This window comes from Mesoplodon densirostris, chromosome 5 (genome assembly GCF_025265405.1).
Source record: "Mesoplodon densirostris isolate mMesDen1 chromosome 5, mMesDen1 primary haplotype, whole genome shotgun sequence".
Classification (NCBI taxonomy): Eukaryota; Metazoa; Chordata; class Mammalia; order Artiodactyla; family Ziphiidae; genus Mesoplodon; species Mesoplodon densirostris.
The window spans coordinates 47877422-47898139 of record NC_082665.1 but is presented as its reverse complement, the minus strand read 5'-3'; the positions used below and the strand labels follow the sequence as shown (position 1 = coordinate 47898139).

Sequence of the window (20718 nt, the reverse complement as noted above, 5' to 3'; positions counted from 1 at the left end):
TTTCATTATGTGTGTTATATGATGCATATTACTAACAGTGTCTTACTTAGAGGAGATAAAATACATTCACACATGTGTGCTGACATGTGTGTAAATAAAAACTGAAAAGATGCTCTGAATGTATACTTTGTAATAAGGAACCAGAATTATGATTAGTACCAAAGAATGCTCAAGATTACACACGTGATTCATTTTGAAAAACACAAGGAGCTGGCATTGCACAGAATAATAGTGATAAACTACAGTAAGTTATGACAGTTCCGAGCCATAATAGAAACTTTAAAGAAGAGCTGTTATAAGCCACTGTTGTAAGCCAGTTTGGATTTAACTACCTCACATTTGTGTACATAAAACCAGCTTCTACAACCTGTTTTTACTGGACAGGATTCAATGAATGTTCCTATAATCCGCTCATGTCAGTACTTGAACATGAATATGAGTACTCCAAGACAGTATTCTTCAAACTGGAGTACACATACTCTAGTGGGTACACAAAGAATTTCCAGAGATATAAGCATGGAGAGCTTTAAGGGAATCAATGTCTACATCTGCAATTCACACACATGCTTTCTGCCAGAAGTAAAGTGCTCGTGCTCTACAAGTTTCCTTTTCTAACAACCCTTTCAAAAGAGTCTTCTTCTTACTTAACAAAATCTTACCAAATTAATGTAAGATCTTCTTACATTGTATATACCTGGGTTGGAAACCCCTCTGGGGCACAGACAAAGGGACAACTCTAGAAATACTCCTGATAGAGTCCTATGAGAGCAGAGCAGCAGCAGCTTCAGAACCAACCACTGGATGGATATAGGCAAATAACAGTGCCTGTTATTCCATCTGGGGACAACTCAGGGTAATAAGCTCTTGTTCCTCATCTCTTCTAGAAGTGAAATGTTTGCCAGAAGGATGTGTATTTACACTTTTACTTAAGTTGAAAAATGAAGCCAGACTTTTCCTGAATGTCTGATTTGGTTGACTGGTTTGCCAGTGATGACTTTTAGATTATATGGCAGACGTTAATATATATCTTTTGCAATTATTTAAACCTTGAATAAAAAATTCTAGATGCCAGCTTTAAAATGTGTGAAGGCGTACTTAGTTAAAAAAAAATTCTTTTAGAACAAATTACCGAAAGAGAATTAAGAAAACAATTCCATTTACAATAGTATCAAAATGAATAAAATACTTAGGAATAAATTTAACCAAGGAAGTAAAAGATCTGTATAGTAAAACTATAAGACATTGATGAAATAAAATAAAGAAGACACAGATAAATGGACTGATGTTCCATGTTCATGGATTGGAAGAATTAATATTGTTAAAATGTCCATACTATCCAAATGATCTACAGATTCAATGTAATTCCTATCAGAATTCCAATGTAATTTTTCACAGAAATAGAAAAAACAATCCTAAAATGTACATGGAACCACAAAAGACCCTGAATAGCCAAAGCAATCTTGATAAAGAACAAAGCTGGAGGCATCACATGTCCTGATTTCAAACTATACTAGAAGCCTATAATAATCAAAACAGTTGGTATTGGCATAAAAAAAGACACAGAGACCAGTGAAACACAAAAGAGATCCCAGATATAAACCCATCCATATACAGTCAATTAATTTTCAAAAAAGGAGCCAAGAATATACAAGGGGGAAAGGATAGTCTCTTCAAAAACTGCTGCTGGAAAAATAGGATATTCACATGCAAAAGAATGAAACTGGACTCCTGTCCTACTTTATACACAAAAATCAACTCAGAATGGATTAAGGATTTGAACCTAAGACCTGAAACTAGAAGTCCTAGAAAAAAAATATAGGGGGAAGCTCCCTGACACTGGTCTTGGCAATGATGTTTTGAATCTGACACCAAAAGCAAAGGTAACAGAAGTAAAAATAAGCAGATAGGACTACATCAAACTAAAAAGAGCTTCTGCACAGCAGAGGAAACCATGAACAAAATGAAAAGGTATCCTATGGAATGGGAGAAAATATTTGCAAACCATATATAACTGATAAGGGGTTATTATCCAAAATATACAAAGAACTCATACAACTCAAAGCAGAAAATTCAAATAATCCAATTAAAAAATGGGCAAAGGACCTGAACAGACATTTTTCCAAAGAAGACATACAAATGGCCAACAGGTATATGAAAAGGCACTCCACATCACTAATCATCAGGGAAATGCAGATCAAAATCACAATGAGATATCATCTCACGTCTGTGAGGATGTCTATTATCAAAAAGATGAGATAACAAATGCTAGGGAGGATGTGGAGAAAAGGGAACTGCTGCACACTGCAGATGGGAATGTAAACTGGTACAGCCACTATAGAAAAAAGTGTAGAAGTTTCTCAAGAAATTAAAAATAGAACTACCATGTGATCCTTTGGTATATATCCCAAGGAAATGAAATCACTATCTTGAAGAAATATCTGTACTCCCATGTTCACTGCACCATTATTCACAATAGCCAAGGTATGGAAACAGTCTGAGTGTCTGACAACAGATGAATGGGTAAAGAAAATGTGGTGTTTATGGGCCTCCCTGGTGGCGCAGTGGTTGAGAGTCCGCCTGCCGATGCAGGGGATACGGGTTCGTGCACCGATCTGGGAGGATCCCATATGCCGCGGAGCGGCTGGGCCCGTGAGCCATGGCCGCTGGGCCTGCGCGTCCGGAGCCTGTGCTCCGCAACGGGAGAGGCCACAACAGTGAGGCCCGCATACCGCAAAAAGAAAAAAAAAAAAAAAAAAAAAAAAGAAAATGTGGTGTTTATGGGTGCATATATACAAATGTATTTTACATATATAAATATGTTACATATGTAAATGCATATATGTAAATATATGTAAAGTATATTTTATACAATGTATGTAAAAGTGTATAATATATATAATGTATACATATGTATTAATATATAATACATTATATATCTACAGTACATATATACATTCACATGCGTGTACACACACATATATGTGTGGGAATATACACACACGTGTATATATATGGTAGAATATTATTCAGCCTTTAAAAAGAAGGAAATCCTGCCATTTGCAATAACATGGATGAACCTAGAGGGCATTATGCAAAGTGAAGTAAGCTAGGCAGAGACAGACAAACAGTGCATGGTATTACTTAAATGTGGAATCTAAAAAAATAGTTGAACTCAGAAAGAGAGTAGAATGGTGGTTGCCGGGGACTGGGGGAATGGGGGAAATAGGGAGGGGCTGGTAAAACTATAGTTATAAGATGAATACTGTCTGAGGTTATCATGTATAACACAGTGATTACAGTTGATAATACTGTATTTTATAATTGAAATTTGCTGAGAGAATAGAACCTAAGTGTTCTTACACACACAAAAAAGGTGAACATGTGAGGTAATGGAACTATTAACTTGGCGGGAATCCTTTCATAATTCATATATATGTATATCAAATCATCACATTGCATACTTTAAATATCTTATAATTTTATTTTTCAATTATACCTCAATAAGTAAAAAAGACAGCATTTGCTAAAAGAAAGTGCTATAATTACTCTTTACACAGGAACAAATTAATTGTACATAATAGAAAATTATTTTAGGAGTTATGAGCAAACATTTGAAAACCACTGCTCTGTGAGATATGAACTAAAAAGAATGCAAGCACAATGATAAGTGAGAATTTTTCTTTAGGCTGATAAGTTTCTCTAACACACAGAGTGTTCCTGGAAAAAGACACTTCAGATGTGGACCAGGTCCATGAACTAGTTTGTGTTCTTTGTTGGAGAGGCAATGTAGTATGGGGAAAGAGAACAGGCTATGTCTGCCCCTTCCTGATCTTTCTGACCCTCAATTTTCATGGCTGTAAAATAGAGAATAATCTCAAACCCTATAGGCTCACCTGAGAATTAGAAGCAATAGCTGTACTACTGACTTAGCTCAGTGCTTGGCAGCACATCACTGGCACTAAAAGAATGGTAGCATTCTTTTACCAGAATTCTTTTACTACGGTATATAGTTTCAAATAATTTTAGTCTTTGGGCTAGAACTAAAGTTATTTACTGCCTTTTTTAAGGTGAAAATTTAGCTACTAATCGAACACCTATGGTATGCATTTTAAGTCATTTTTTCCAGTAATGATGACAGATTTTAGATTAGTCATTAGTCCTACCTGATGTTCTGTGTGAGAAAAATGGATGGCCCTGTAGGTCAGGAATATATGCTATGCCGACAGTTTGGGGTATTATCAATGATGAACAATTGGCTGAGTTAATATTGAGCCAGAATACCATTTCCAGAAAACATCTGACACATACATAGTAAAGCCTTAGTCAGTCCTGGCATCACATGGGAGCATGCTGTAATGCAAATTTTGAGGCCCATCCCCTTCGTACAAAATTGGAATCTGCCATTTAACAAGATTCCCAGGTGATTCAAATGAACCTTAAACTGTGAGAAGCACTGGTAAGGAACAGGCTCTGAGCAGAGAAGATACAATCACCAGGTGTATATGTAACTCAGGCGGGAAAGATGAGTCAGGCAGGACCATAAAGAGTCTAACTTCTAATGACAGACTGGCATATACACGTGTATAAACACACACACAACACGAACACAGGCTTAGATCAGTGGTTCTCAACTGGGGGTGATGCTGCACCCCCAGAAGATACTGGCCAATGTCTGGAGATATTTTTGGTTGTTATAACTGGGGAGATGTTACGAGCATCTACTGAGACCAAAGATGCTGCTAAACATCTTACAGGGCCCTCCACCATAAAGAATCAGTTGGCCCAAAACGTCAATAGTGCTGACGTTGAAGAAACCCTAGCATAGATTATACAAACATATTAATTGGAAAAGGCACAAAGGCATATTAATTGGAACTATTCATGGGAAAAGGAGCAATAATTTGACCTCACAGTTCTGAGGGGAAGAATTTCATATCTGGACATCCCAAGGTCTATGCTGCTTTCAAGATTGTGAGTACCCTGGTTAAAAGCTCTCAAAATCACTAATTTGCTGTTACTAGCAAAACCAGAGTCAATGATAATCTGTATTAGCATATAAAGTCAGTCAGCATCAATGCCTAGAGCCTGTTAATATGCAAAGAAAAATAATGGAGACAGAAAATTGTTACTGTTTGGTTTAAAACCCAATCCTACTGAAGAAAGAAGCTGCCATAGGACCCTCAAACTCCACACCCTTCTTACCAAAAAGATACCAAGTCTATACCCTCATTGTACACGTCCACAATCCCTTGTCTGCAATTTCAAAGATCTAAAAACTACATAAAGTTTTTGCTAAATTGTGGCAGCAAAACTTCTTATCTGAACTCATTTGGCAGCAAAACCTGAATGGATGTGAGGTTATTTATTATCTTAATTATCCCACTTAATGTAACTATTCACATGGTTCACTGTAAAAGTATTCAGAGGTTTGCTTAGGAGGTGGTGCCAGAGGCCTTAACTGAAGCTGTTATGTAATATATGGTGGATGCTCCTTACTGCTCCTTACTGCCCCTCTAAAATTTGAAAACTCTAGAATTTTGGAAACATTTGGCTTTGGAAATTCTAGATAAGTGACTGTGGACCTCAAATAACTAAAATGCAGTCAACTCTCAGCAAATATTTGCTGAAAGCATTCAAATATATATTTGAAAGAAAAAAAAATAACCTAGTCAACTATATGTGTGTATATACACATAAACACACACACTTGTATTATACACTCACATAAATATATATATATCCCTGCATTAGTAGTTACCATTGTGGCAATTAGCTTCCTTGTTTAGGGCACTGTGCACAACAGGTCAGGCTTGCAGCTTCAAATCTTGTAAGACCAGCTAACTTTACAAAGAAACACCTTTCTTCAAGACTATAAATTAACCTCAAACTTTATCCTTCAAAATGCTTCTGGATATAAGGCAAGAAATAGTGAATGATTTAGGATCAACCCATTCACCATACCAGAAGTGCTGATTCCAATTCAGTAGCATAACCAGTGTCTCTGTCTCTCTCTTTTTTTTTTTTCTCTCTCTCATACTTACATCACAACCCTGCAATGTGTAATAGCATTACAAGCACCCAACTGGCTCTGGAAAGGTTCCATCAGGGCCTCCCTCCTATCCTGGATTCACATTGGTTGATGGTTGGGGGTATAACTCTTTCTGCATATAAATTCCTATTTTCCTCCCTGAAAGGCTTTACCTGACTAGCCTGTTGACAGTCCTAAGGTGTGCTCATGGGACTGGTCCAGGGGAATAGCAGGCTGTTAGGAAACAAGTAGTAAGGAAATGCTGAGAGCAAATGTATTCGAATTGTCAGTTTCATGTGTCTAACTGTGTAAGATGGGGCTTGGAAACAGATGGGGATACCAGCCGGTTTTCAGAAACCATGAAAAAGATAAATGAACTTGCACCATGATGAAAAAGATGCATCATGCTTGCTGCTGAAAACACTGAACACAATGGAAACTGAAGCGTCTTCAAAATCTTTTTTGCCAGTTATGGCAATGCTAAGATTCACTGATGACCATTCAATTTTAATGTTCTTTTCATTATACTTCAAACAGTCTTCCCTCCTTCGTATCCTAAGAAAACATACCTTCTTCTCATGAAAATGAAATAGCACATGGTATTATTTAATAAGTTGAAAAATCCTGAAAAGTTTTTGTGAAACTTTTCTCTAATAAAATTCTAAGAATTGTGATGTAGAGAGGGGAAAATATTTCGCTGCAGTACTGTTAAATACCATTCTAATGCTAAGGTGGGAGGAAGAAGCACTTTGCCAAAGTTTCTGTAACCACTTCACCACCAAAGCAGTTTCCCATGGACTCTGCCACTGGGTTGTGAAGTCCCACTACCTTTCAGGAGGGAGCTGCCGTGTTTCTCTTCTCAGGTTCCCATGTGTCCCAAATAGGGAGTGGGACAGAGCCAGAAGCCATGGGCAAGCCTCTTGCCAAGACTGTGGATGAGATCATCAACCACCCCACCCCAGCATCCAGACCAGCTTCTTCAGAATTTCACAGCCCACAGCCCTTGGGCCAGCCTGTCAGGTTCTCAAAACAGGAAAAACTAAAAGTGGATCCTCCCCATAAAAAAGTTTGAAAGTTCTTTCATTATACAATTATTTTAAACACGTTCCTCTTGTGTAGTGTAATTACAGAAAAGTGGGTTAGAATCTCAAAAAGACTATTTCCAAGAAGAATACCCCAAGTTAACTTCCTTGTAAAATGTCCTCTCAAATCCTAAACAACTTTAAAGTTCTGTGGCAAGGATTAAAGACATGCATTGGATAGTTAACTCATTCCTAGTAGAAAAGATATATTAAAATATTATGAATTCTCTATGCTTGATCAGAGAACAAATATTTATAACTTCTCATTCATGACAAGTCCTTTAGTTCAATTTTTCAGGGATTCCATCCTATTTTAGCTTCTGTATAACAATACTGCAAAGCTGTAATTACATCCTCTATAATCAGCCCATTACCAGTGTAATTAAGGAGTGCCACAAATTTAAAACTATGACCTCAATACTGAGGGAAAAAATGTGTGGAAGAGAGTTTATATTGCAGGTAAATGGTCCTCCTGTTTTGTTGACAAACTTAAGATGTAAAGAAAAAAAATAACATGTTATCATAGAATCATCATTCAAGAGGGACTCATTATGTTCCTGATAAGAGTTTTTCCTCCATCATTTCTAACATGTCACTTATCAAGCTCTTTTGTATCAAATCCCATGCTCTTCCCAAGTGTTATGAAAACTCTAAACCCCTTTAGGTGCCTGTCAATTACTCTCATTCAACTAACATCCACTGTGGGGATAGAGATATATGTGAATTGATTCCTGACACAATGTCAGGCTAGTGTAAACCAAATTTAAACTGGCAAATGGGTCCATCAGTAAAGTGCCTAACTTCTAAGCAATGTGAATAAATTTTATCTTAACTAAGAATCAGGAAGCTGATCACCAAACATTAATGTATCACATAATGGTTCAAGCCAACCATCTGATAAATAATAACCACATTAATAAAATGGATCAACAGCAACAGCACTTATCAAATGCTTATTATGTGCCAGCACGGTGAGAATCATAGACAAATTATCTCATTTAATTTTCACAGATGGACCCTGAGATAATACAATTTTTGCCTCCATTTTTCATAGAGGAAACTGAAGCCCTGGGGATGTTAAATAACTGCCCAGGTTAATTAGTTGGTAAGAGTAGGGCCAGTCTGGAAGCTTCCTCCAACTGAATCTCAAGCTTGTGTCTGTTTTTACAGCCTTCAGGCTATAATGTCTACTGATTATATGTTACACAAGCAATTTAAACCAAATATTCTTGCCCTCCTGGTGAACTGCAACTGTTACCAATCAATGAGGGGTGGCTAGTGTAAACCGAATTTTTTTTACTACCTACCAAAGCAGGTAGTGAAAACAAAAAAAGCAAGACATCTGTTTAATCAAGATTCTCCTCCCCCATCAAATTCAGGAACTCCTTTCCATATACTGTATGAGTCGATACTGTCTTTCTAAATTACATAAATGTCTACTCACAAGTTACTAAAGCACCAGTTACAAAATAGAATGCGCTCTTGTGTTTTTCAGATTAAAAAGGTTAATTGACCAAGAAACAGAGTCCCAGAAGAAGAAGGAGCAAGAAAAAGAGAAGAGGGTCACTGCCCTGAAAGAGGAGCTGACCAAACTGAAGTCTTTTGCTTTGATGGTGGTGGACGAACAACAAAGGCTGACGGCACAGCTTGCCCTTCAAAGACAGAAAATCCAAGAGCTAACCACTAGTGCAAAGGAAACACATGCTAAACTAGCCCTTGCTGAAGCCAGAGTTCAGGAAGAAGAGCAGAAGGCAACCAGACTAGAGAACGATCTGCAAACACAGACCACAAAGTTTCACCAGAACCAAGAAACAATTATGGCGAAGCTCACCAATGAGGACAGCCAAAATCGCCAGCTTCGACAAAAGCTGGCAGCACTCAGCCGGCAAATAGATGAGTTAGAAGAGACAAACAGATCTTTACGAAAAGCAGAAGAGGAGCTGCAAGATATAAAAGAAAAAATTAACAAGGGAGAATATGGAAACTCCAGTATCATGGCTGAGGTGGAGGAGCTCAGGAAACGTGTGCTAGAAATGGAAGGGAAGGATGAAGAGCTCATAAAAATGGAGGAGCAGTGCAGAGATCTCAATAAGAGGCTGGAAAAGGAAACATCACAGAGTAAAGACTTTAAACTCGAGGTTGAAAAACTCAGTAAAAGAATTATGGCTCTGGAAAAATTAGAAGATGCTTTCAACAAAAGCAAACAAGAATGTTACTCTCTGAAATGTAATTTAGAAAAAGAAAGGATGACCACAAAGCAGTTATCTCAGGAACTGGAGAGTTTAAAGATAAGGATCAAAGAGCTAGAAGCCATTGAAAGTCGGTTGGAGAAGACAGAATTCACCCTAAAAGAGGATTTAACTAAACTGAAAACATTAACTGTGATGCTGGTAGATGAACGGAAAACAATGAGTGAAAAATTAAAGCAAACTGAAGATAAGTTACAAGCTGCTTCTTCTCAGCTTCAAGTGGAGCAAAATAAAGTGACAACGGTTACTGAGAAGTTAATTGAAGAAACTAAAAGGGCACTGAAGTCCAAAACTGATGTGGAAGAAAAAATGTACAGTGTAACGAAAGAGAGAGATGATCTAAAAAACAAACTGAAAGCGGAAGAAGAGAAAGGAAATGATCTCCTGTCCAAAGTTAACATGTTGAAAAACAGGCTTCAATCATTGGAAGCAATTGAGAAAGATTTCCTAAAAAACAAATTAAATCAAGATTCTGGTAAATCCACAATAGCATTACACCAAGAGAACAATAAGATTAAAGAGCTCTCTCAAGAAGTGGAAAGACTGAAACTGAAGTTAAAGGATATGAAATCCATTGAGGATGACCTCATGAAAACTGAAGATGAGTATGAGACTCTAGAACGAAGGTATGCTAATGAACGAGACAAAGCTCAATTTTTATCTGAAGAGCTGGAACATGTTAAAATGGAACTTGCCAAATACAAGTTAGCAGAAAAGACAGAGTCCAGTCATGAACAATGGCTTTTCAAAAGGCTTCAGGAAGAAGAAGCTAAATCAGGTCACCTCTCAAGAGAAGTGGATGCACTGAAAGAGAAAATTCATGAATACATGGCAACTGAGGACCTGATATGTCTCCTCCAGGGAGATCATTCAGTTCTGCAAAAGAAACTCAGTCAACAAGAAAACAGGAACAGAGATTTAGGAAGAGAGATTGAAAACCTCACTAAAGAGTTAGAGCGGTACCGTCATTTCAGTAAGAGCCTCCGGCCCAGTCTCAATGGAAGAAGAATCTCTGACCCTCAAGTATTTTCTAAAGAAGTTCAAACAGAAGCAGTAGACAATGAGCCACCTGATTACAAGAGTCTCATTCCTCTGGAACGAGCAGTCATCAACGGTCAGTTATATGAGGAGAGTGAGGACCAGAATGAGGACCCTAATGATGAGGAGTCTGCGCTGTCCTTCAAATGCAACTCATCTACCCCCTGTCCTGTTAACAGGAAGCTATGGATTCCTTGGATGAAGTCCAAGGAGGGCCATCCTCAGAATGGAAAAATACAAACTAAACCCAATGGCAACTTCGTGCAACCTGGAGATCTAGTCCTAAGCCACACACCTGGGCAGCCACTGCATATAAAGGTTACTCCGGACCATGTCCAAAACACAGCCACTCTTGAAATCACAAGTCCGACCACAGAGAGTCCTCACTCTTACACAAGCACTGCAGTGATACCAAACTGTGGCACCCCAAAGCAAAGGATAACCATTCTCCAAAATGCCTCCATAACTCCAGCGAAATCAAAAACCTCTGCTGAAGGCCTTATGAATTTAGAGCAAGGCATGTCCCCAATTACCATGGCAACCTTTGCCAGGGCACAGACCCCAGAGTCTTGTGGTTCCATAACTCCAGAAAGGACAATGTCACCTATTCAGGTTTTGTCTATTTCTGGTGCAGCTAGCTCCCCTGAGCAGGGACGCTCTCCAGAGCCGATAGAAATCAGTGCCAAGCACGCGATTTTCAGAGTCTCCCCTGATCGGCAGTCATCATGGCAGTTTCAGCGTTCAAACAGTAACAGTTCAAGTGTGATAACTACTGAGGATAATAAAATCCACATTCACTTAGGAAGTCCTTACATGCAAGCCGTAGCTAGCTCCGTGAGACCTGCCAGCCCTTCAGCATCACTGCAGGATAACCGAACTCAAAACTTAACTAATGGGGCACTAAACAAAACAACCAATAAAGTCACCAGCAGTATTACTATCACACCAACAGCCACACCTCTTCCTCGACAATCACAAATTACAGTAAGTAATATATATAACTGACCACCCTCCCTTATTTGGTTTATACCGATATTATTGCAAGGAACTCAGTCCTTTTTAATTATCCCTCCACATCCCTCAAAAGACTGACTGAACTTGTACTTTGGGAAGGTTTATGCATGAACTGTCCAAGAGTATCTGAAACTAACTGTTGCCTGCATAGTCATATCAAGCGTGCACTTACTGTATATTTTTTCATTTACATACCTGTATGGAAAATATTTAGTCTGCACTTGTATAAATACATCTCTATGTATTTCATTTTCCATAACTCACATTAATTTGACTGCAACTTGTCTTGGTGAAATACTTTAACATTATAAAGCAGTAAATAATTTGTTATTTTTACCATTGCTTGCTGAGTTTTCTTTTGGTCATTTTGTGTTCTTTTTTTTGCATGTATAATAGAATTTTATTTCCTGTTCATAATGTCTGTTAATTCTTCCTTAAAAACAAACAGGACCTACTTCCCATATACAGTCAACTTCTGATCACATATTAGAGGAGGAGGAGGAAGTAGTTGAAATAAATGAAATTTTATGGCTCTTTGATTTCAAAGTGAACTATAAAATCTCTCAGGAGCAAACTTCATGCTTGAGATGTATCTCAATATCCCTGGTGCCCAGCACAGTGCTTAGCACGTGTTAGGAATTTAGTTACTTAATAAATGTTTACTGATAATCACTGAATAAAATAATATTAAATAATTTGCTTTTGTGAGCACATATGAGCTGACGGTGAAAGTAAAAAGCTTTGAAATGTGATAGTAAGCCAGAAAAAGCACATTTGGAAATATAAGTTACCTTCACAATCAAGAGTTGACTGTATTTCTACCATAGATGAAAATCCCCTTAAAACATTTATGTCTACATCCAAACCTGGAATCAGTCACTAAGACACAGGCTCTTGAACACTGCTTCAAAGCAAAAATGTCTTTCTTGTTACTTTTTCCTATTAGGTTCCCAAAATAGTTTGAATTACTTAAGGTAGGTGCTTCCTACCTTGCTTGTTAGTGGGCTGCATTCCGAAGCTTAAACTTAACTGTGTGTGTGTGTGTGTGTGTGTGTGTGTGTTTTAACCTCCCAACAAGCAAATAAAAACCAAAGATAATTACAATGTAAGTTATAGAAAAGGCATATTTAAAAAAATACAGTACGTTAGTTGAGGGAAGTTTCTCCTGTGATTATTGTTACGCCATTTTCAAGATAGGTGAGAAAAACTCAGTAATCCTTAAAAAAAAAAAAAAAAAAAAAGCATCCTAGGAATTCTGATACTCTGCTAATGGGACTCAGCATAATCTGTACTTCTGTAGCAGAGAACAGCTTTCAGAGGAACATTTTAAATTATAAATCTGGTCCCCAAGCCACACTCAAAAAAGGTGATTTCAGACAAAGCAGCGCATTGCCATCTTCCCCTTTCCAACCTCATAACTGTTAATTTAGTGTGGTCAATTTTATTGCCAGTTATTGATTTTAAACACAATTCATTTAGACACCCAGGCAAACTGTGAAGATCTTTAGAAGTAAAAGGAATCTTTCACAATTATCCGCCTTTCCCTGCAAAATCAATTTCATGATAGCAAAGCAAGGATTTGTTGACAGAAACACTTCCATGGTGATGAACTGCAACACCAACGCTGTGGGCTTGCATCATCATTAAATAAATTTGGATGAAAGCTGAAGCTAGTGATGAATGAGAAAGCTTCTGTTTAAACACATTTATCTTGGGAATTGGCAGTGACCCAACTGTATTACAAAATACATGATGGTCTAAATGTTTTCCAAAATTGTTTTTATTTTTAAGTCACCTTGGGTTAGAACTTTAGAAGAAACTACATACATCATTTTACATCTTTCAAAGTAGACATTGATAACATTGCTGCATGAGATGTCTTTCTAGATAATAAGAGAGTACATATAATGTTTTGGTGGGTAGCGATCAACTAATCATGAAATAATAAACAGAAACCAGAAAGAATTAAAGGACAAAGTCTTCCCAGCACTTCCCAACTTTTGTCACATAATGACACAAACAGAAAACACACTGGATACAATGGATAAAGAGGCAGAGATGATCAGGGACTCCTGTCATCCCCAGGTTGCTCCTGGCTGCCCCAAGTACTGAGGGAAAGATCCATTTTTGGCACACCTGTAACTAATAGAGTTTGAGAGGCTCTGGGCTATTCATAGTCGAACTGTTTTGTAAGGATTCAATTTCTTATCTTTTGTGAGCCAGAGCAATTTTATACAATAAAGTTAATACCACAAGTCCTGTGCTCCATGATTATGATGCACAAATTCTCATTTCATCATCTGCTCCAGATATTAACTATAAATAGGCTTCCCAAGTAATTAACATTATTGGAAATTTACTGGACTTTCAAGGAACTGAACCTCTTTTAGAGGTTCCTCTACTATGACTACTTCAGTGTAATGACTCATATCCACATCAAAATTTAGGAACACTGTCATATTAATAACATATATAGATTACTAAAAGTGCTACTAATTGAAGTTTATGGTAAAGAGAGCATCATCTGTGAAAAAAAGTACCTTCCCTTTTCCATAAAATCACACAAAGAATGACAGATCCTAGATTTTTGGCCTTTAATTTCAAAAATAATTTTTTATAACTCTACGTGTGTGCGTGCACGTGTGCGTGTGTGTTTGGGAGGTTACAGAATTTTCTTTTTCATTCACATAAAATCACAGAAGAACCTTGAAAACTAGGAAGGAGAGAGGAAGTGACACTGGAAAATCTTCATATGAGATATGTGAAAGTGGAGGGGTTGTATTCTTGAAGAAAAGAAGGCCTTTGAGAGGCTCACAGAAGACAAGGCTGTTTCTATAAACAACTGAAAAAATACCTTCCTTTCATTTCATCTGAAGTCCCAGCTTCAGAACCAAGATTCATTTTACTCAGTCCCCCATCCCTTTAACTTTTTGAGCTGCAGCATTCTATCACAGATTTGAATGATTTTACCACATTCTTCTTCCCTTTTAAGAGCATTTGCAAAGCTTTCCCAAGGATACCACTGCTCTCTGGGTCACCCCTTCCAGAAGGACAATGTGCATTACTATAGTTGGATCTTTACACACAAAGGAAAGTCTCTATAAGATGATGACAGGATTATATAAACTCTACCTAGAAGGTTTCTACAACTACATTTCACAATGCCAAGACATTAGGCATAGGGTCTTCATGACACCCAAAGTATAAATTAAGTTGCACTGTGAGATGGCCATAAAAGGGGTATTTAATTTAAAATTCTTAGACTTGTATCCTAAGCATTCTGTGATCTTTATTGACTAAAATATAACTCCACACAAAAACATATTTTTAATAGCTTTTTAAATTCCAATTCTTTACAAAGTGAGTCTCCTTTGAAACTTGTTAGACAAAGGCAGGAAAAGAGCTTTAATAACACTACAGTTTCCCTACATTTTGGTTTCTGTAATTGTTTCCTCCTCCAAAATAATCATTTTACTTTGCAATCCTAAGAGAAAAGATAATCAGGCAATAATGCATGCCCGAAACGTTAGGATCAATGTTTCTCAAAGTAAAATCCAAAACACATGTATGAGAATCCCCTGATGCCCCACCCAGAGCTAACAAAAGTCACAATCTCTGAGGGTAGGGCTCCGGAAGCCGCATTTTTTAACAAGTTCCTCTGCTGATTAGTACGTAGGTACGTAAAGAAGGAATTCCATTGTTTTAGAAATTTCTATACTGATAAACACTAGCAAATATGTTCTGACTCTAGTCTTGCTCTATCAGAATGAATTACACCTGTCTCAGGAAGTGTGACTATTCCACCCTCTAGTGGCTAGCATGACAAACAGAAGGCTTAGTCTCCAGGGTTTTTTTTTTATTCAAGAGAAAAGCTCAATAAAAACTACTATTTTATAGGTGGGAAGGTTCCCACTTTTATAACTGTAGCAAAGCACAGATGCCTGAATCATTAACTGAGCAGTAGCAGGCTGTCTGACACCTACAAGCTCTGTTTCTTCCTCAGATCCCAGGCCCTCAACATAACCCTACAGCATTTCTTGGGAATGGTCCAGAACACACATTAAAGAGAGCAGTTTGGATGAGCCAAAACAAAGGACTCCATTCACCTTGGGCCACAGTGAAGCAAATGCAAGAACAAGGAAGATAAGCGGTTCAATAAAATCCCCAAACCTTAAACCCCCTTAAAATTCATTTTCATTTAGATTAAACTCCTTTCCTTTCCAACAGATGGATTCTTCCACTGTGCAGTCAAATATGTCAGAGCAGGCAGCCCCCAAAGGCAATGCTGTAGGGTAAGGAATCCTTAGGGAGTCCAGCAAGTTAACTGGCCAACACACTCCTAAGTACTTTATAATTTGATAATGAATTAACACTGTTCATATGGCAACACATACAAATCTGTCAATATTCTATCAGGACACCAGGTTTTACAACACTTAGAATGGTGCCATAAAAATGTAATCTGGGCTAACCTTTAGCACTGCAGTCAGCAATCCTAGAGATAATCCTCTTGTGGCCTCATTTTAAAATTTCACTTATTTTTTCACAAAAGTATTGGTCAAGAGAAATAAGTTATCTAATTATTTGAGATAATTTTTTGAAAGCCTGAAATTAGTTTTCTTATTTTAGTGAGTTCCTTTTTCCTGCATAGCCAAATGGTTCTGTATGATATTTTTGTAAGGTTACCTGAAAGAGACCTTTTTTTTTTTTTTTTTCTGCCTATTAGTTTAGTTTTGCTTTTTTAAAGGTTAGTCATCTTTGGATAACCAACAATAGGCCCTACAGACCTACAAAGGCTGTCTCACTCTCTGCCGTTCTTTAGGTCCCTGGAAGGGTGGAGTGGGTTTATTAACTGACATAGCACTCCTGTCTCCGTGACATGCACAGTGTCTCAGCATGCAGTGTCTTCTCTTCAAAGCATATGGACACAACTGATCAATCCACTGATCATGACAAACTGAATTGGGCGGCTATTAAGGAGACAAAAGATTCACTGTCCTTCAAGAGCTTCTGTCTGGTATGTAGAGATGAGAATCTTGAATCTGACTAAATATAAGCCTCAAAACAAATTTAAAAACCTGCACTGAAGAGCTTCATTGCATAAGGCTTGTTTCCACTAACTTGACAGATCGGCCCAGAGCATGTGCATATTTGAATATTTATATTTGTATTAATAGCTTGTACCTTTGTCTCTTTCAAAGATACAATACTATAAACCAGTATTTTCAGATGAGCTTTCCATTTCTCACATGCCTTTGGGAGAAATAAAGAGAGATCTAGACAACCAACCAACTTTGTCTTAATGGGGAAAAAATGGGTTTCACCAGGATTCCCAAGAACTTAAGAAATAACCCTTTACTGTTGAGACCTTTCAAAGAGTCCTCTCTGAGGAGTTTCAATTCCATTTGTATTAGCTTATAGCCACCACAGGCACAAATGTCTTCTATTAGGATACAAGCTCTATTCATTCCTCGACAAATCACCTACAAGAATGAACCTACAAATATTTATGAAGCACCTAATATTACTCATTGTTGTGCAGGACAGCTATGCAGGTGTTAAGATTTAGAATCTAGGGCGGGTGTTGAGGACTACCTTCAAAGGTAATTAAGAGAACAGCACAGAAAAGGAATTCTATAGATAGCAAAGCACTTACAGGAGTTTGGAGGTGGAGCAGATTACTCTGGGCAGGGTTCAGGGGTTAGGTTTCAGAAACAGATAAGATTTGACTGGAGGAGGGGTGGTGGGCTGGGAGAGGAGGAAAACTTGGGATAGAGAGAAGACAAAAGGCTTTCCAGGAGGTGCTCAGTGCAGAGGCATGGAGGCAGGCAGGAGAGCAGAAAACCAGCATTCAAGGAACAGTGAGCAATGCAGTGTGGCTGATGTTGAGATGGCTGGGGCAGGGGTAAGGTGCAAAGGGCACGTATTGTCAGACCACGAAGGGCCTTTAATACCGTGCTAGGGAGCACTCTATCCTCAAAGGTTTCTGGGCAGTGAGGTAAGAGAAAACTAATCCTTTATACACTGTTATTTTCTTTCATAATAACCCTATAAAGTGGGTATCATCACAATTTTAAAGATTAAAAAAATTTAAATTCTGAGAGGTAAAGAAAATTGTTCCAGGTGGCTCTGTTTGTATGACAAAAAAGAGACATGAACATAGGTCTAATTCCATTGTCCCATGGCAATATACTGAGAAGGTACCTCGGTGCAAGGTGGGGAGTAAAATAAATCGCACCTAATGCTCTCCACTGCCCAGGGACACAGACAGGGCGCCTAACATTACCTGCCTGCGCTCTGCCTCAGAAGCCTGCCGCTTTGGCCAGAACACTCGGAACGCCCCTACGTATGCCTCCTCCCCACTGCTCTACCTGGACAGAGTTCTCTTCTCTCATCAAGTGATCTACACTGAAAGGTCTGGATCAAGCCTTACTTCTTCCGAAGCCTACCATGATCACCACAGACGAGAGTGGCAATCTGCCTCCCCTTTCAACTCCTCCTGTCTCCAGGCCACTGTTAGGTTAACAGGAGATAATGAACGTGAAAGGCCAAGCCCCACACAAATGAGCAGGCATGGGGAAGATTCACCTGGGGATGGTGCAGTGGATAAGAGACGGGAGAAAGCAAGACCAAGGAGAGGTACAAGTCCTCATTGTCAGGGAGCACTAAAGCTGCAGTCCAAGTCCACTCTATCGTAAAGCAGGAGTCTATAAGCAAAGGCACAAATTCTAGGCATGAAGAATGAGTTTGGACAGGCTATCAACATGTGAAGAACAGAGGTACCTGATCGGCCTCAGAGATGGCTGGAGTGAAAAGCCATCAGAAGTAAGTGAAAATGATCCACAGAAACAGCATCACAAGCATGCACATCAAAGCTTATAAGTAGGTGGCCACCTTGACAGTCCTGACAGTGATCAAAAACCTCCAGAAAAGGCAATTTAGGGATCAAGGTCTAGCCATCAAAAAGACAAGCATCACCAGCTTAGCCCAGAGGTGGTGGAACTTCTCTGCCTTTGCAGAACCCTTGAAAATCTTCCTGGGATGGTATACCCTAATTCAGGGTTTCCATTTCTCAAGCAACATCATGACTTATAAGGAAAGACTTATGGTCCCAAAATCACTAAAAAAAAAAAAAAAAAAAAAAAGCATTGTGTATTTTTTAAGCTCAGAGGGAGAACTGTTAGGGTTCATCCTTGTCAGTCTCTAAATTCTGCTTCCAATTCAGGATTAAATGACTGTAAACCAAGGGAGCATCACAAATAAAATTGCCATTTTAGAGGAAAATCTTCAAATTGGTCTCCAATTATCTCTCATAACAATTAAGTGCGTATAAAAACCGGCTTCGGGCTTCCCTTGTGGCGCAGTGGTGGAGAGTCCGCCTGCCGATGCAGGGGACACGAGTTCGTGCCCCCGGCTGGGAAGATCCCACATGACGCGGAGCGGCTGGGCCCGTGAGCCATTGGCCGCTGAGCCTGTGCGTCCGGAGCCTGTGCTCCGCAACGGGAGAGGCCACAACAGTGAGAGGCCCACATACCGCAAAAACAACAACAACAACAACAACAACAACAACAAAAACCGGCTTCAATGCGGCCACTCAAAGCAATTTCTCAAGAACAAATTACTATCCTTTACCATTAGAGAGTTGGCTGTTTTTTTCCCTTCTCTTTAAAAAAAAAAAAGAGCTATTCCTTTTCTGTTCTTTGCCTTTTAATTGTGTTCTTGCCTGAATTCACTGATATCAGTCAGTTTTGAGGCCTCAGAAGAGTAAGTATCATTTTATAGAAAGAGGAGTTAACTAAAAACTGCAATAGATCCCCAAAGAGTCCATAACATAAGAAACATTTAAACACCTGACAGTCCCTTCAGGGCAGCAGGGATTACTCTGAGAAGGATAATATCTCTCATAGTGACAGATATAAGCAGCACAATTTTTTATATAAAACTTTTTATTCTGATTATAACAATAGTACATATTTATTACAAAAATTTTGGAAAATATAAATGCTGCCAGAGCCTCTGACTTTAGCTTCTAAGAAGGGTAATAAGAGGATTAGGGAGAACAATGGACAACTACTACTATTTTTTTTAGGTCATCCTATCAACTATGGCCCTATTCCAGGCATTCTCAGACTACCAGTGAGGAAGGAAATGTGCTATACGGGAACCAACCTGTAATTACTGATCGCCCCTGTGCTAAGGAGTGGCAGATCCCCGCCCCCAGAGTGTGAGTTTATGTAATCTGTCTGTTCAGCCCAGACACAATGGCCCAGGGGACAGCCTGGTCACTGCAGGAGAGAGGCAGGATTTCTCTCCCCCCAGCTAGCCAATCAGTGCCTGGAAAATGGTTCAATCACTGTGCATTGTTCAAGTACTGGAAAGAAATGCCTCCTCAGAGGGCTGCTCTCAGAACTAGTTACACTCTTATCAGTTATTAAGATAGGCAGCCTTGTAGAGAGAATGTGGGCACAGGATAGGGCCCAACAAAACTCACCTCTCAGGCTCTGGGAAAAGGATATAGAAGTACCCATGGTGGGAGAAGAAAAAAGGGGCAGATGAGGAGGAATTACATTTTCTCCCTGGGCTGTCTCAGCTACTTGAATGGTATCAACAATTTTTCTATGATGATTCTCAAAGCAACAACTCCAAGTTTTCAGTGCCTACCAAACAGTTGCACGTGGAAGGTCCAACTACACTTCATACTTGGCATGTGCCCCCACCCCAGTGCACTGTCACTCTTGGATTGCTCTTTGGATTGCTTTGTCTCACTTCTGGTGATGGTCCAGCACCTTCTCTGTCACCCAGGGTCAAAATCTGGGTCCCATTCTCCACTTCTCTTCTCATCCCCCAGATCCAGTCAGCCACTCTGCCCTGGTATTTTTCTTCCTCTGCCCTCCCCCCCCTTTTATTTGTGCTAGTACTCCCCAAATCCACACCTCAGTACAGATGCTACTGTAAAATAGTAGCATCTCTAATCCCTCACCTCTAATCCAACCTTCACTTGTATTGCTGGTGATCCTTCTACAACACTGTCCTGATCATGGCAATTCTTCAGTCCCTCCCCTAAAAGCAGCAGTTACTTAGCACTTACATTACGGAGTGCCCCAAATCCAAACCTTCTATCAGACCTCCACCTCCCACCTCATCTCCTTTTGAAACTCTGGACATAATCTGCACCCTCACCAGGACACAGTACTGACCATCCTCTCACACACTAGGAGGGCTTCTAACCCTATACCTTTACTCATGCTGTTCCTAGGGCAGTAATGCTCTTCTCTCTTTGTCCCTTGTACTGAAATCTTACTCCTAC

General features: G+C 39.0%; 3 protein-coding genes across 4 annotated transcripts in view; 2 read left to right on the top strand and 1 right to left on the bottom strand.

Annotated features, from left to right (window-relative positions):
• The window catches only part of FILIP1L (filamin A interacting protein 1 like), a 31228-nt gene extending 19481 nt beyond the window's left edge, over window positions 1-11747 (top strand). Inside the window, exon 2 of the mRNA XM_060098675.1 lies at window positions 8606-11747. Within this exon, the coding sequence (XP_059954658.1) occupies window positions 8721-11402 (2682 nt within the window). The 5' untranslated portion in view covers window positions 8606-8720 and the 3' untranslated portion in view covers window positions 11403-11747. The remainder of the gene's footprint in view (window positions 1-8605) is intronic.
• CMSS1 (cms1 ribosomal small subunit homolog) overlaps window positions 1-20718 on the bottom strand; it is a 391750-nt gene that overhangs the window by 353475 nt on the left and 17557 nt on the right. The window lies entirely within an intron of this gene.
• LOC132490362 (filamin A-interacting protein 1-like) overlaps window positions 1-20718 on the top strand; it is a 142778-nt gene that overhangs the window by 115319 nt on the left and 6741 nt on the right. The gene's annotated exons all lie outside the window — the stretch shown is intronic.